General features: G+C 41.8%; 1 protein-coding gene across 1 annotated transcript in view; it reads right to left on the reverse strand.

The window, feature by feature from the left end:
* PPARGC1A (PPARG coactivator 1 alpha) overlaps positions 1-14,182 on the reverse strand; it is a 654,192-nt gene that overhangs the window by 446,120 nt on the left and 193,890 nt on the right. The window contains exon 2 of the mRNA XM_047719019.1: positions 9,545-9,609. Within this exon, the coding sequence (XP_047574975.1) occupies positions 9,545-9,562 (18 nt within the window). The 5' untranslated portion in view covers positions 9,563-9,609. The remainder of the gene's footprint in view (positions 1-9,544; positions 9,610-14,182) is intronic.

Below are 14,182 nucleotides of genomic sequence, written 5' to 3' on the forward strand. Positions count from 1 at the left end.
TCACTCTCCAAAAACAATCTAAAGCCAGAAGGTTTAACCAATTCAATTTTCTAGTCACTGTGACAACTATTTTCATCTGTGAAACAGTGTTTGGGGCACGTTTACAGGCCTAATCCCGCGGCGCTTTCATGGGCAGCCCCTGCTGGAAACTCTGACAGCAGCTTCTGTTCCTGGACTCACTGTGACGGTGGCATTGTTGACACCCAGGGTCTCATGGCATGAAGACAGATTCTTTATTTACAGTCAGAGAGGGAGAAAGCTTCCTTCTACTTGTGGTTGAGATCCTAGGAAACTGGCTAAGAGGAAATTCTAGTTTAATAGGAGGTGGGGAAACCCACCCAATGTGTGCAGGGCCCAGGAGAGAAGCATAAAGGAAACAGAAACCTGACCTCAGACGTTGGAGTATCTGGACTTGAACCAGGCAGAGCCAAGAGTGTGCAGACTTTGCTCAGTCATCTAGCCTCCCTGAGCCTCAATTTCCCCGTTGTCAGGTAAAGATGGCTGTTGTAAGAATCAAAAGCCCCAGCGCACCTGGGTGGTTCAGTGGGTTAAAGCCTCTGCCTTCAGCTCAGATCATGGTCCCAGGGTCCCAGGATCGAGCCCCGCATCGGGCTCTCTGCTCAGCAGGGAGCCTGCTTCCTCCTCTCTTTGTCTGCCTCTCTGCCTACTTGTGATCTCTGTCTGTCAAATAAATAAAGTCTTAAAAAAAAAAAAGAGAGAGAGAGAGAGAGAATCAAAAGCCCCTAGTATGACACCTATCACAGTCAGGAGTCAGTAACTATATGCAGGAACGTAATCTTGAACAAGAAATGATGAATCCTTGACGTCACTCATTAACCAATGGGCAACTTGTATTTATGAAAGCACACCATCTGCCTAGCACCAAATGGTGGGAATCGAGAGGCAAGTGGAATGGAGACGATGCTCGTTCTCAGTATGACAGAATTAATGCACAGGAATGGATTAGAAACCAGTCATTTCTAGACAGGAGACCCAGATCTGGAGCCTGAAGGGCAGGCATCCACACCAGGTTGGGAGGACTGCGGAATTACCCAAAATTTCTTGCCCAGATGTGGCTGGTTAGATTCTGGTTTCCTGCAATTTAGAGACTAACACCTGGACTCGTGTGCCCAGGGAATGCAAACTCACTTTAATATTAGCTTCAAACAGGTTGTTAGGAAGGTAAATCTGCTGCACACATAAAACCCTAAGCATGGATTGGTTTAGGATTATCTGGGCTTTTAGGTTTTTCTGACCACATCTAAAGGAGAGATACAGGGGCAGATGCAACTGCCATCCTGGAAAGCTGAAGATAAATTAAAATGCCAGGTAGAGTATTAAACTCTGTCTCTTATTGAATTGCATTAGGCATTTGCATCCATGGGGCATGGCCTCTTTGAAATCTGTCCTCGTGAACAAGAGAGAGAAGGGGAAGAGGTGGCAGAGGAGAGAAGAAAAGAAGGTAGAAGAAGGACAGGAGACAGGGGGAAGTGGAGGGGGCTGCTGAAAACTTACAAAATAGTCGAGAGCCGGGGCTGGCCCCACCACAGATGCTCTGGGGCAAGGGGGAGTTTTTCCCTCCCGTCCCCAAAGAACTGCAAGAAATGGGAGTGAACTTGGCAAACTACCCCTTCCCCTGGCTCCCCACTTAAAGGGAAGCCTACCTGCTTCTTCCCTAGAGCTTGAAGGTCTTCCTGTGTGTTACATAGCAATGATGGGAGGCCAGAGTCCCCCATCTATCTATCTCCAATCTATCCTTGCCCCAGAATTTCCCAGACCAAAATCACCTGGGACCACCTGCAGGACTGTTATATTAGATGCTGCCCCTACTATTATTACTTCTATGTGACTCATGCAAATCAAGGTACTTTTTAAATTTTTACTATTGTTCTAGGCAACAATATCTGTAAAAGCATGGTTTTTACTGTGCTAGTTGTATTGTCCTAATACACATTAATATAAATCATTATTATTAAAATACCATAGCATAGTAGTGAGAAGTACAGGTGCTGCCTCTGTTTAAATCCAGTTTCTCGGGGTGCCTGGGTGGCTCAGTCGTTAAGCATCTACCTTCATCTCTGGTCATGATCCTGGGGTCCTGGGATCAAGCCTTGCATTGGGCTCCCTGCTCAGCAAGAAGCCTACTTCTCCCTCTCCCACTCCCCTGCTTGTGTTCCCTCCCTCACTGTCTCTCTGTCAAATAAATAAATAAAACATTTAAAACATAAAAAATAAATAAAAAATAAATAAATTCAGTTTCTACCACTACCAGCTGTGTGATCTTGGACAAGTTTGTTAACCTTTCTGTGCCTCAGGTTCATGGTCTGTTAGATAATAACACCTACTTCATAGAACTGCTATAAGGGAAATAAGTCAATCGGAGAAAGACAACTATCATATGATCTCCCTGATATGAAGGAGAGGAGATGCAACATGGGGGGTTAAGGGGGTAGGAGAAGAGTAAATGAAACAAGATGGGATCTGGAGGAAGACAAACCATAAGTGACTCTTAATCTCACAAAACAAACTGAGGGTTGCTGGGGGGAGGGGGGTTGGGAGAAGGGGGGTGGGGTTATGGACACTGGGGAGGGTATGTGCAATGTGAGTGCTGTGAAGTGTGTAAACCTGGCGATTCACAGACCTGTACCCCTGGGGATAAAATTATATTATATGTTTATAAAAAATTTAAAAAAAAAAGAATTGCTATAAGGATTGAGTTAGTTAATACTTGTAAAATATTTGTACCATCTAGAACCTTCTACATGAACAACACTTTTGGGAACACTGAAGACACAAAAGCATACACCATCTATTACTTCAAGGTGGGCTTATACACTTCCTCTTCTTTGGAATGTTCTATTGCTCCTCCTCCTCCCTCCACCCAAAAACCAGAAACAAAACCAACAGGCACATGCGCTTTCATTCCTGCCCTCTTGAAAGCTGACCTGTCATGAGGTCCATCTTAAATGGTTAAAATAGTCATTACAACCACTTATTGAGCATCTATGATTCTGCAGGCCCTGTGCTCAGTACTTTGAATACAATTGTCTAATTTCATCTTTATTCTTCCTCTACAAGGAAGACCTAGGCTTAAAGAGATTAGGTGATTTTCCTAAAACCGTATAATCAGTAGGTAGGAGAGTTGGGATTCAAACCCAGGTCCTCCCACCTCCCAACCTATGCATATCCCACTAAGCCATGAGACCCCCACCCCAGATTCCCTCCTCCAGGGGCCCATCTCAGCACCCAATGAGACGTGAGCTTTCTTTCCCCTCCTCTTGTGGGACCTCCCCACCTGGACTTAGGCACCACTTTATAATACAATTACTCATCTGTTTGTCTTTCCCACCCTCTATTATTCAGAGTAATCTTTGTTATTTTAAGCATTTGGGGAGGAAATCATTCTAAAATGTCCTGAAACTTGAAAAAGGGTTGGTTATACTGAGCTGAGTGTAAGAACATGTTCCCTACAATTCCAGTCATCTTTATCATCACCAAATATTATCATGTCCTTTGACATAAGTGTGACTTTAGGGCAATTTTTCTCTGCATGTTAAGGGGTGACTGTTAATAAACTAGACGCCCTAGCCCCTCTCTGGAGTTACTGAATCAGAATCTCTGGGTTAAGGATCAGGACTCACTGAAGTTTCAGAATGACTGCCTTAGGCAACGGCTGGGCATTTGACCCTGCTTCAAACTTCCAGACACCGACTGTGTTTTAGTTCTTGTGTCTGCTTCTCCTGGAGTTCCTGACCTCTCCCACCCTGCAAGCTGACAGCTATCACCCCTCACTGCCAACCAACAACACTGCATGAATTTCTCCTGTTTTTTCTTCTAGCCCCCAATGCTGTGGTTTCCAACCTCGCTCTGTTTAACTCTAGAACATTTTCCTGAAAACTGGTTTTTAGGCAGATGCCAATAAAAAGCACACAATCTCAGAGTTATCCCAATGGAACATGAGTGACTAGCCTGGATTCCAGTGCTGGGCTCCCTTCTCACCACCAACCATCATCAGAGGTCCTGAGACCCCTCCCCAGATTCCCTAGGCTTCATGCAGAGCCCTTTCAAAACCAGTGAAATAATGCAACCTTCTGGCAGATCTTGCCACAACTTCAGAGATCAATACCTTATCTTTTATAAACAAGATTATCAGGAAAGGATTTTTTTTCCCATGAGAATTTGTCAGTGTAGTCCAAAGTCAAGTGTGTATTCCATTTTATATTATATTTGCAAAGTCACCACTTACAGTGAATATTCTTAACATGGAAAAGGATGTTTCCTTTTATTAGTAATCAGACTACCATCTACTTTTGATAGGCTCTGAGAAAAATAATGGTCAAGGGAATTCGCCTTTTCAAAAAAACTCTCTTCTGTGAAAGAGAATGTCAGAGCATCCAGAAAAACTTCTTAACCGTTAAAATTTTAGGTATCTTATATTGGTCATGTTCCATATATGTTAGTATATTAATAGACTAAAAATAAATTTCAAACACTAGTTTTTAAACTTGAAAAAAAAAATTTAAGCCAAGTTTTCTTACTGCTCTTTTTGGCTTTTTCCTCCAAAATTTATAATTTTGAGGTGCAGAATTTAGGAAGTAAATTTAACATACATGCACTGGAGGTGGGAGGAAGGGTGTTGTATGGAGGGTATGTGATTTCTCTGCTAAACTGGGACAAGGTTCAAACTCCTGTCTATGGGGAGAGATAATCAATGTGACTAAATACTGATAATTAATTCATGTAAGTACAAAAGTGTGCAAAGTGTTCCTTGTCGTAATCTTCCAACTTTTTTTTGTAGCTCTGAAATTTTTCAAAATAAAATTTGGAGGAAATATTCAAAAGCACGTACAAGTAAAGCACAGTCATACTCTTAAGACTACTACAGTCCACAAGACTGGACTAGGGTGAAGAAAGTAAAACATCTGAGGTGCAAAATTTAAGGAAATACCTGTAGGTACCCTGAGAGTGAGTCCTCAGTGTTGGCACAACCCTGAGAGCAAGTGCCTCCTTAAGTGTCACACTGTAGGTGTCTTCCTTGTTTTACCCTATGTTGGCCCAAATATTTTCACCTGCTTTCTCAAACTGATTAGAGTAGTTCTAAGGAGAAAAGCTTCAAGTCAATTTCATCCATGCATTCCTTCACTCATTTGCCCTCCAAACATGTATTGAGTCCCAACTATGTCCTCTTCGATTACTCAGCCAGGAACCCACTCTGCTAATAAACCGTTTGACTCTCAGACAAAATAATTCAACCAAATTTGCCTCATTCATTTACTTGTCTATGTGTTAGGTGCTGGGGCCGCTGTAAGGACAGACCAGATCTTGCTAAAATATCTTACGGTCTGCCTGCCATTGCCTTAATGCTATTATTTTTATCAGCATCAACGTCATCATTTACATGTCTGTTGCCCCAATTCGATTAAATGATTCCAGAATAGGGAATGGGTATTACTCATCTTTGTGTTTTTAGCCAAGCAAACATTTACTGGGTGTTCACAAACCTGCCCTGTATTTTCTAAGCTCTTTCTATATGTTAACTCAATTATGCCCCGCACCAAGGCTAAGATTCTCCTTTTACAGATAAGCAAACAGGAGGGACCGAGTATCTTTCCTAGGGTCACACAGCATGCAAGAGGCCACGCCAGGGTCTCATCCAGGAGCCCCGCTCTGGAGTCTACCATCTCAGCAACTCCACTAAATCTATCTAGAAATTATTACCCAAAGAGCTGCTCCCCAGTTTCAAAGGGCACTCAGCCACAGTGTACTCCTCACCCATTATTACTTAGAAAGATCTAGAGGGCACCAGGGACCCTCTCCGTGAAATAAGCCTGAAATCCCACCGCCTGGGCAGGCAAGTCACACTTTGGGGGACTTCCTGCTTAATTTCACCTTGTCTAAATATAACCAGCTAAAAATAACCCAAAAGCAACGTGTCTCAGAACTGCCAGAGGAACGGCAGAAGGCTGCAGGGGACGTGATGGGAAAGAATGATCCCAGCTTCCCTAAAACACTGCGATGCTTTCCAACATCAGCAAGTTGCACATTGTGATGAGAAAACAAAGTTTCCAATTATTGAAATTCCATAGTGTATTTAATTATGCAATTATCTTATTGTATTAACAAGGGCTAGGGCACAGCAGCAAATGTTGCGATTTTTGCAGTGGGGAAGTGCAGAATTTATTCTTTCCCTCAGCTGATGACTTCTCTTGAGTCCATCCATTTTTCTGGGATTTTGGAGGTGATCCTACTTCTGAACTGCTTCGTTCACAAATCCAAAGCAAAGCACACCCCACTTTCGCCACTCCAACTTTGAAGCATGACCCCCCCACTAGACTTGAGCATATCTCAAGGGAAAATGTCTGCAAATTCACATCCCTTTTGTTTTCATTAATCACTTTAGGCTCTTTTCCTCTTTTGAAATTGAAATAAATATAGTGTAAATACAAATAAAAATGCACTTATACAAATTACATATTTTCAGTGATGTGAACACAAATATATTCTTGTTCATTTGCTTAACAGGGACTTGTCCCAAAGGATTCATGTATCAGGCTGCAAAAGCCAGAGTATTTCATCAAAACATCTAAAATAGGTATACTGTGATATTATCATGCACTTGTATTTGCCACAGTTACCCCAGAAAATATGAAATGTAATCATGCAAAATTAAACATTCCATACATTTTCTATTCATCTTTGAACACTCTCCGTCTACTCCAAAATAGACTATCACACTTCCAAGCTTATAGGGACAAAAAGTGAATCAAATTTCTTGTTTCTGAAAGCATTACAAGTAATAAATCTTTTCACTTAGGGCTTTTCATCTCAGAATCACCAGGCTCTTTACATATAAAACGTAATTAATCCATACAGTCAGCTATACCCCTACCCATTGGGAATCCTCCTTGCTGATAATCACTCACAGAGAAACCATACCTGCATTTTCTCAAGCTAAATTCAGTCCAGGCTATTAGGAATGATGTTTCATTTACTTAAGCATGACCAAGAGGCACAGTCATAGGTAGAAAACCTATTTTCCCAAATAAGTAATAGTAAAGAACACAAACTCTCAACCCATCGATTCTAGCCTGGGGTTTGAATCCCAATTTACACTTTTTAGCTATGAGATGATGGAGCAAATCCTTTCAATTCCCTGTGCTTCGGTTTTTGCAGTGGTAAAACTATGATGATAATAGGACCTATCCCGTAGGGTTACTGGAGGAATGAAAGGAGTTAATGCATGTAATTCACTAATAGCATTAACTGTTATCATCTTGTCCCACCTGATGCCTTTCAAAGCAATTTCACAACAATGACTTCATTGGGGTCTCCATCTTCCTATGAAGTAATGAAAGCAGATGCTCTTATCCCCATTCTATAGGTAAAGAAAGTGAGATTCAAAGAGGGCTGCTTGAGATCAGGACTAGAACCCCTGGAACCTAGTCTAATATTCTTCTTTGTCTCTATATCCAGAACAAACTGTGACCCAGAGGGATCCCTGCTTATTTCGGGGTGGGGGGAGGATGTTGCACAGGGAGGGGGTCTGATTTCAAACAAGGCATGGGAAGCATCTTGTTGCCAAGGCTTGTCTTGCATAGCAAAAACTACCCAGATCAACAGAAGACATACCAACAAGACTGCCTTAATCATGATTTCTGCTAACTACGAAATGTAAGTTAATTTCATGCCTTGCATTCCCAGACAAAAAGGTTTAGAGCTGTTTAAATTCTCTTCAACCCAATGACAGTTAGTAAACAGGAGGCTTCCTGTTCTAATGCTTGAAATCACCCTTCGTATCTCAATATATTATTTATGCACTCAGCTTAAAATAAACAGCAACTCCGAAGTAGGTGAGTGGGCTCATCTAGTATGAACCTTTTTTTTTTCCACTCTGACAGTTACTTTAAAACATCAGTAAACAACCTTAATTCACTTCTAACGAATTAGTAGGCTACTGCTGTGTCTCCAGGAGCCAAGGAGATTGTATTATTAACCAAAACAACTTTCTCCCTGTCAATCACCTGCACCACACAGAGGGATGTGGGCTTTGCTGTCTCATTACTCAAACCAAACCATGGGCATATGTGATACCAGGCGATTTCTTCGAGGTCATTCTCTTCTGGACCTTTGATTAGATCACTTGACTCTGGGGTGCAGAATGGGGCCTGAAGAAGGTAGATTCTCAGTGCTACTTATTAAGAGAGAAATAGACAAATGAGAGCCTTTCCAGAGGAGTAAAGAGTTGGGAATTCATGGCATGTGAGGTGCAGTTGTTGACGGAATGGAAGCTGACAAAGAGGCCACTTCCAGTGGGACCCTGATAGTGCCACCAAATACTTGAAAGGGTGTCACTTTGAAGGAGAAAGTCTTATTCCTTGTAGATGCAGATAGTAAAATTAGGAACCAAGGGTGCAAGATACATGAGGGTAGGTGTGAGCTCAACTCAAGAAAGAATCCTGTAACTGAAAAGAGTTGCCTCTTAAGGTAGTAAATCTGCCCTTAGAGGTTCTGGGGCACCTATCAGATGGAATCTTTAGAGCTAGCCAAGATAAGGCACTACAAGAGACGTGTAAGGACACTTCCAGACATAAGATCCTACAACCCCATGAATCTCAGTAAAACAGGCTTCAATAAGCGTCACAACCATTTTTAAACTCTCTCTGTTATGAGTTTTTAAGGTGTGACAGCTATTCTTCAAAAACAAAAAACAGAAAAATACCATGGATTAAGCACTGGGCATGTCACTGGCCAGTCTAGTCTTGCAGAATATTGGAAAACCAGAATATTGCAGAAAACCAGGATATTGGCTGACCTAGCGAAATAAGAAGATGTACCATTCTGTGGGGAAAATCAGATGAAGCAGTTGCTTTAGTATTGTACCATTTCTGCCTGCTCTTTGGCTTTGTGGCTTGCAACCCTTGGCCATTCCATGACCAGGAGGCCACTCCCACGTCACCTGGGCTATCACATGATCCAGAAGAGGTGATCCACACTTCACTCACCTTGCTAGTTGGCCTCCCAAGTCTGGAAACACAATGCTTTGCAACGTGTCTAAGGTATGTCTAACTTAGTTTCATTGTTAACAAAACATCTCTCACCTCAGTGAAACATTCAGTCTCTCCCTGAAACCAATCATTTCTTTGATACACACACTGACAGCTCAAAACAGAATTAAATGCAAATTTTAAAAAAGAAGAAGAAGAAGAAAAGGAGAAAAGTGGTGAAAGAGAAATAAAAATACCTTGCATTCATATCCAGAGTTTATATCAACATGTTTACACAATTTGCAGACATGTATTCTTCCAAATTGTCTGGAAAACATTGCCAAAATATTTTGGGGAGGTGAGTCAGGCTTTTCTATATCCAACATATCGACAAAACATTAGAGAGTTCAGAAATATGAAATTCCTCAAAGGAAGTCAGATTATCAATCTTTGGGTGTGAAACTTGGTGTTACTGATTTCCTAATATGGCAAGAGCAGACATCTGGTATTTGCACTTTGGAGTAATAGAAAATAACATGACAATAATATGTTATACTTACAAAGTACCCTTCATCCATGGGGCTCCAATTTTACCAATATTAGTTCACTGATTTTCGCAAAAAACCTGAAAGGCAGAGGGTAAGTTTGTGTTACCCCCACTTTGTAGATGGGGATATTGAAATGCAATAGGCAAATAAATTATTGATCCATTATAATTAGAGAATTCAGTAATGGAGGACAAGAATTACAATTTTCTCCTTCCCCATCCCAATGCAACTTGACCACCCATCTTCCCCTTGGGGACTTTTCTTTCCCACATAATTTCCACTGCAATCTCAATGTATTAAACACGTTTTTGCCCACAGAAGACAGTGCTGAATGTAACCCTTGATCTTATGAGCCCAGACACCAATAGTCCTTTGATACCAGAGGAAAGGTTCAAAAAACTTCCCATATCCAGTTTAAACATGGAAAAAAAAATTAGATTGACAAAACACAACCATCCAACTAAAATTTGGCCTGAAAATAATGTTACTACTGTTCAATTTGTTACATACTTATGTTCACATGTCAGCATATGGACTTGTCTTTAAAAATGATTCCAAGGAAGTCAGAATTCTTCAGAAGTAAGCTCGCCAACAGCATTTTTAGAAGTGTGTATTTTTAACAACCCTTTCTAGGACACCCCATCCCTTCTACCACTCTCAGGCCATTTATTCATACACTGAACAAATAATCGATATTTAGCGCATCCTTACTACATATAAGTTTAGCACTATATGTGGTTTCTTGGAGGACACAAAAATGTATATCACACAGGTCCTACCATCAAGAAATTTACAGTTTTATGGTGTACTGATTTTAGTACAGTGACAATCACTCTGTTCTAAAACTCTCCAGAAAGATCTGACAGTTTCTGGACACTCTTGGTGAGTCATAGCCACCAATCCAGAAGGATGGCTCCTTCGGGGAATATTCTCAAAAAAGATGAGTCTGGGTTCTGTTTATGAGCCATACTATTTGGGACTACAGAAATGCTAAAAGATGTATCTTCTTCAAATATCTGACCCAGAGTCTTCCCAAAGCCCATGATTTGAGGGTCATGATGTATCACAATCTTCTGCAGCCACACTGACCTCTTGCCTCATCCTTGAGTATCCAAGCACATTCACACCTCAGGACCTCTGACCTTGCAATTATTCTCTTTGCCTGGGACAATCTTGCTGCAGACACCTGCATGATCTCTGCTCATATACCTCCTCAGTGAGTCTCCCCAAAACACCTGTCTAACATAGCTGCGACTCATCCCACTCTGTCCCCTTACCACTTTCTCTTTCTTAATGAGGCTCACCTCCACCTAACAGCAAATGATTCATCTCTTTATTTGTTTTTCTATGCCCCATCCTATCCCTCAACCATGATATACACTCCGTAACAGCAGGGACTTCTAGGTTCACTACTAAATCCCAGGGTCAAGGCACGCCATAAATATTGCTCGAATGAATGACTCACAAGGCTGAACTGTGTGCTGTGCTCATCTCTTGTATCTTCCTTCACTGGGATACTAAAATAATAACTAATAAATGAATTTCAGTACCAGTTCATAATAGGTTTTTTTTGCACCCCCCCAAAAAAAAAACAAAATTCCACACTCAGCGAAATGTTTCTTAAAAATATAATAAACACCAGTTTTTATCATTTTCCCCTCTCTTGATTGCTCAGGCACTGAGCCAGGGGTCAGGTAACCTTGTTCTCTGGCCAGTGCTCCTGTGAGCTGCTCCATGAGCCTGATCTCTTCATCCCCCTGGGCCTTTCTTTCCCAGTGGTAAAATAAGGAAGCTTCAGAAGCTCATTTCCAAGGTTCCCTCTGGTACAGAATCTATGGAGATCAACACATAGGTGATGGGCCAAATTAGATTCATGTTTTTACATCTCCTGATTTAATAGCATTTTCTATGTATAAGCTTATCTCAAAGGTAGCATGGTCATTTCATACTAAGTAAGCAGGAATCCCAGAGGGAAGGATTTATTATCTAACTATATCTACGAGCATGCTGATTTAGGACAAACACCACGGATATCACTGAAAACCTGTTTCCACCCCCCATATACACACTATCACACCACCAACATATGACAGACATGCAAAGAAAGATGCCACATCAGCTGTTTATGACATTTTGAGTCACAGACACTTGGTATCTCTAAACAGATTTCTTGTTTACTTGCACATTAATAAAACTCGCACCTTCGCCAGTCAGAATTTTCTCCAAGCATCTGAACATCCAAAGAGATTTAGAAGCAATTAACATTCACGAGTAACAGAGCAATCAACATGGGAACCGCTAATGGGACTGGACAGAATCCAAAAGCAGATATTAGGATAATAGTGAGTCCCTGACATAGGTTACGGTGTTAATTCTGGAGGGCAGACTCATAGTATGTGTTCAGGAGCTTTGTGAAGCTGCTGGCACAGTCACATATGCCTCTTCTATATATGGTTCCTAGCACCCTACAACATATTTTTTCCTTAACTGCTATCGAAAAGAAGGCATTTTTGCATCGTTATAACACAACCCCTAGCATTAATGGTATATATTGAATTCAAGTTTATTTTTAAATTGCCTACCTGACAAAAATGTTAAAATGTCATTTTTCCCCGTTTTGGGTCTCTAGACTAACTTCACCTGTTAGCGCCTGTAGCTAGAGGCCACAAAAATAATAGCTATGAATTTCCACCTTGACGCTTCCCCAATAACTTTTGCCACTTCCTTGTGTGTATACGGGTTCATACATCCCTTGTACATAGAAAGACACCAACATTCTTATCCCGACGAGCTCTATGCTTGCCTCCTTGTCAGTGTTCCTGACCTGTTTTTATAAATATCACTCCAGAAATCAGCACCCTCCCCCTTTCTCCCCCCAGCCCTTTGGAGAAAGTCTGTGTAACAGAAAATGTTTCCACTGTTACTCTTGCTGATTTCCATGTTCCTGCCTTCATCTCTGGTCAACTAAATACATCTAAACTGCCAATGCCGAGCGCATCTATCTTTCTTCCCCTCGGACCACATTCCTTCATTCTGGCCTGGGCTCTCCTCCCTTGCCCCCAAACGCAGATGACTCCACCTTCAGATCCTTGACCTCCCCAGATCCACACATTCCTCTTTATCTTCCCCTCCCAGATCCCCTCCCAGCCCTCCTCGTGGGTCATGTGGTCTTTCTCAGGACAGAGACCTACACCTCTAATCACAGGACACCTTCCCTTACATGTAGACACTGGACCCCATCCCGGCAGAAAACTTGGTTTATTCCCATTTTTCATAGCTTAAGATATAATTAATCACAGCCTATTACGATTTGCTTCATTCTGTGAGGCTTAAGAAAATATATTTGTTCCAAGGTCAGGCTTGTTTCAAGTATTTTAACCTTAGTTATGTGTATTTAATTGGACAATACAATTCATTTTGAAAAGACTATCTTTCTAGCTATCCCAGTCTATTCATATTCTGTTCTGCTCCTTTCTCCTTCTACTTTGCTGTTTTTGGCTATTAAAGGGTCCTTTTTTCTTTTTTTTTTTTTTTTTTTTTTTTGGTCAGAGAGAGAGGGAGAGAGAGCGAGCACAGGCAGACAGAATGGCAGGCAGAGGCAGAGGGAGAAGCAGGCTCCTGCTGAGCAAGGAGCCCGATGCGGGACTCGATCCCAGGACACCGGGATCATGACCTGAGCCGAAGGCAGCTGCTTAACCAACTGAGCCACCCAGGCGTCCCAAAAGGGTCCTTTTTTCTTAACAATCCAGCTTTTTGCCTCTTTACCTCCCCACCCTCAACACATACCCATTTGTGCTAAAAGCCTGTTTTGACAAAGATTTTATACAACAGAATCCAAATTAAAGGGAGTTATCAACAGACTTGTACTTGAGAATCCCTTATTTTATCTCTGTGGCAAGGAGTTTTAGATTCTCAGTGCCAGCCCCAAAGCTGGGAGACACTAGTCACCAAGAGCTTCTACAGCTCACCCATCTCTCATTCATCGCCTCCCATGCCCCTGGCTCCCCCCACAACCCCAAGGGGCAGGAGTGGAGATTAAAGTGCTTCTGGGCTTTGGTAATCCAATCAGGGCTACGCAGGCTGCAATCTCTACCCTTCAGTAGGTAGGAAAACATTTTGGCAGAATGCCTTTCAGTGGTGCTCTGCATTCCTGGCAGGTCCTGTGCTACTATGTTACTGAAGACATTTGTGCTGTGACAGTGATGGGCTCAGAGTGGAGACTTTTCATACTGTCCCTGTGACTCTATACCTTCCTGGATGCTAGACTTTGTAGTTCCTTCTGCCTTGTAAACAGCCCCGCGCCCGTTAACCCAGAGTCCTTCAATATTTGCTGCTCTAGAATAGCTAAGAATGTAGACTTCCTTTATTTACAGCCTAAGTAGATTTTAACTACTCCTGAGAGAGAAGCAGATGAATAAAGAAAGCAATCTGAGGAGTTTGGGGAAAGTAGAAGCAATGGTAAAAACTTGTTTTTGACCATTTGTTCTTTCACCAAATATTTACTGAGCACCTACTCTAGGTTCATGGTGGTGAATAAATAACCTAAAGAACTTCCCCCCAAGGAGTTTATGCCCAAAGGTGAGGAGACACCCTGTAAGCAAATAAGCAAGTAAATAGAGATGTCCAGTCGTGATAAATGCTACGGAGAAA

The sequence above is a fragment of the Lutra lutra genome, chromosome 2, assembly GCF_902655055.1.
Source record: "Lutra lutra chromosome 2, mLutLut1.2, whole genome shotgun sequence".
Taxonomy (NCBI): domain Eukaryota; kingdom Metazoa; phylum Chordata; class Mammalia; order Carnivora; family Mustelidae; genus Lutra; species Lutra lutra.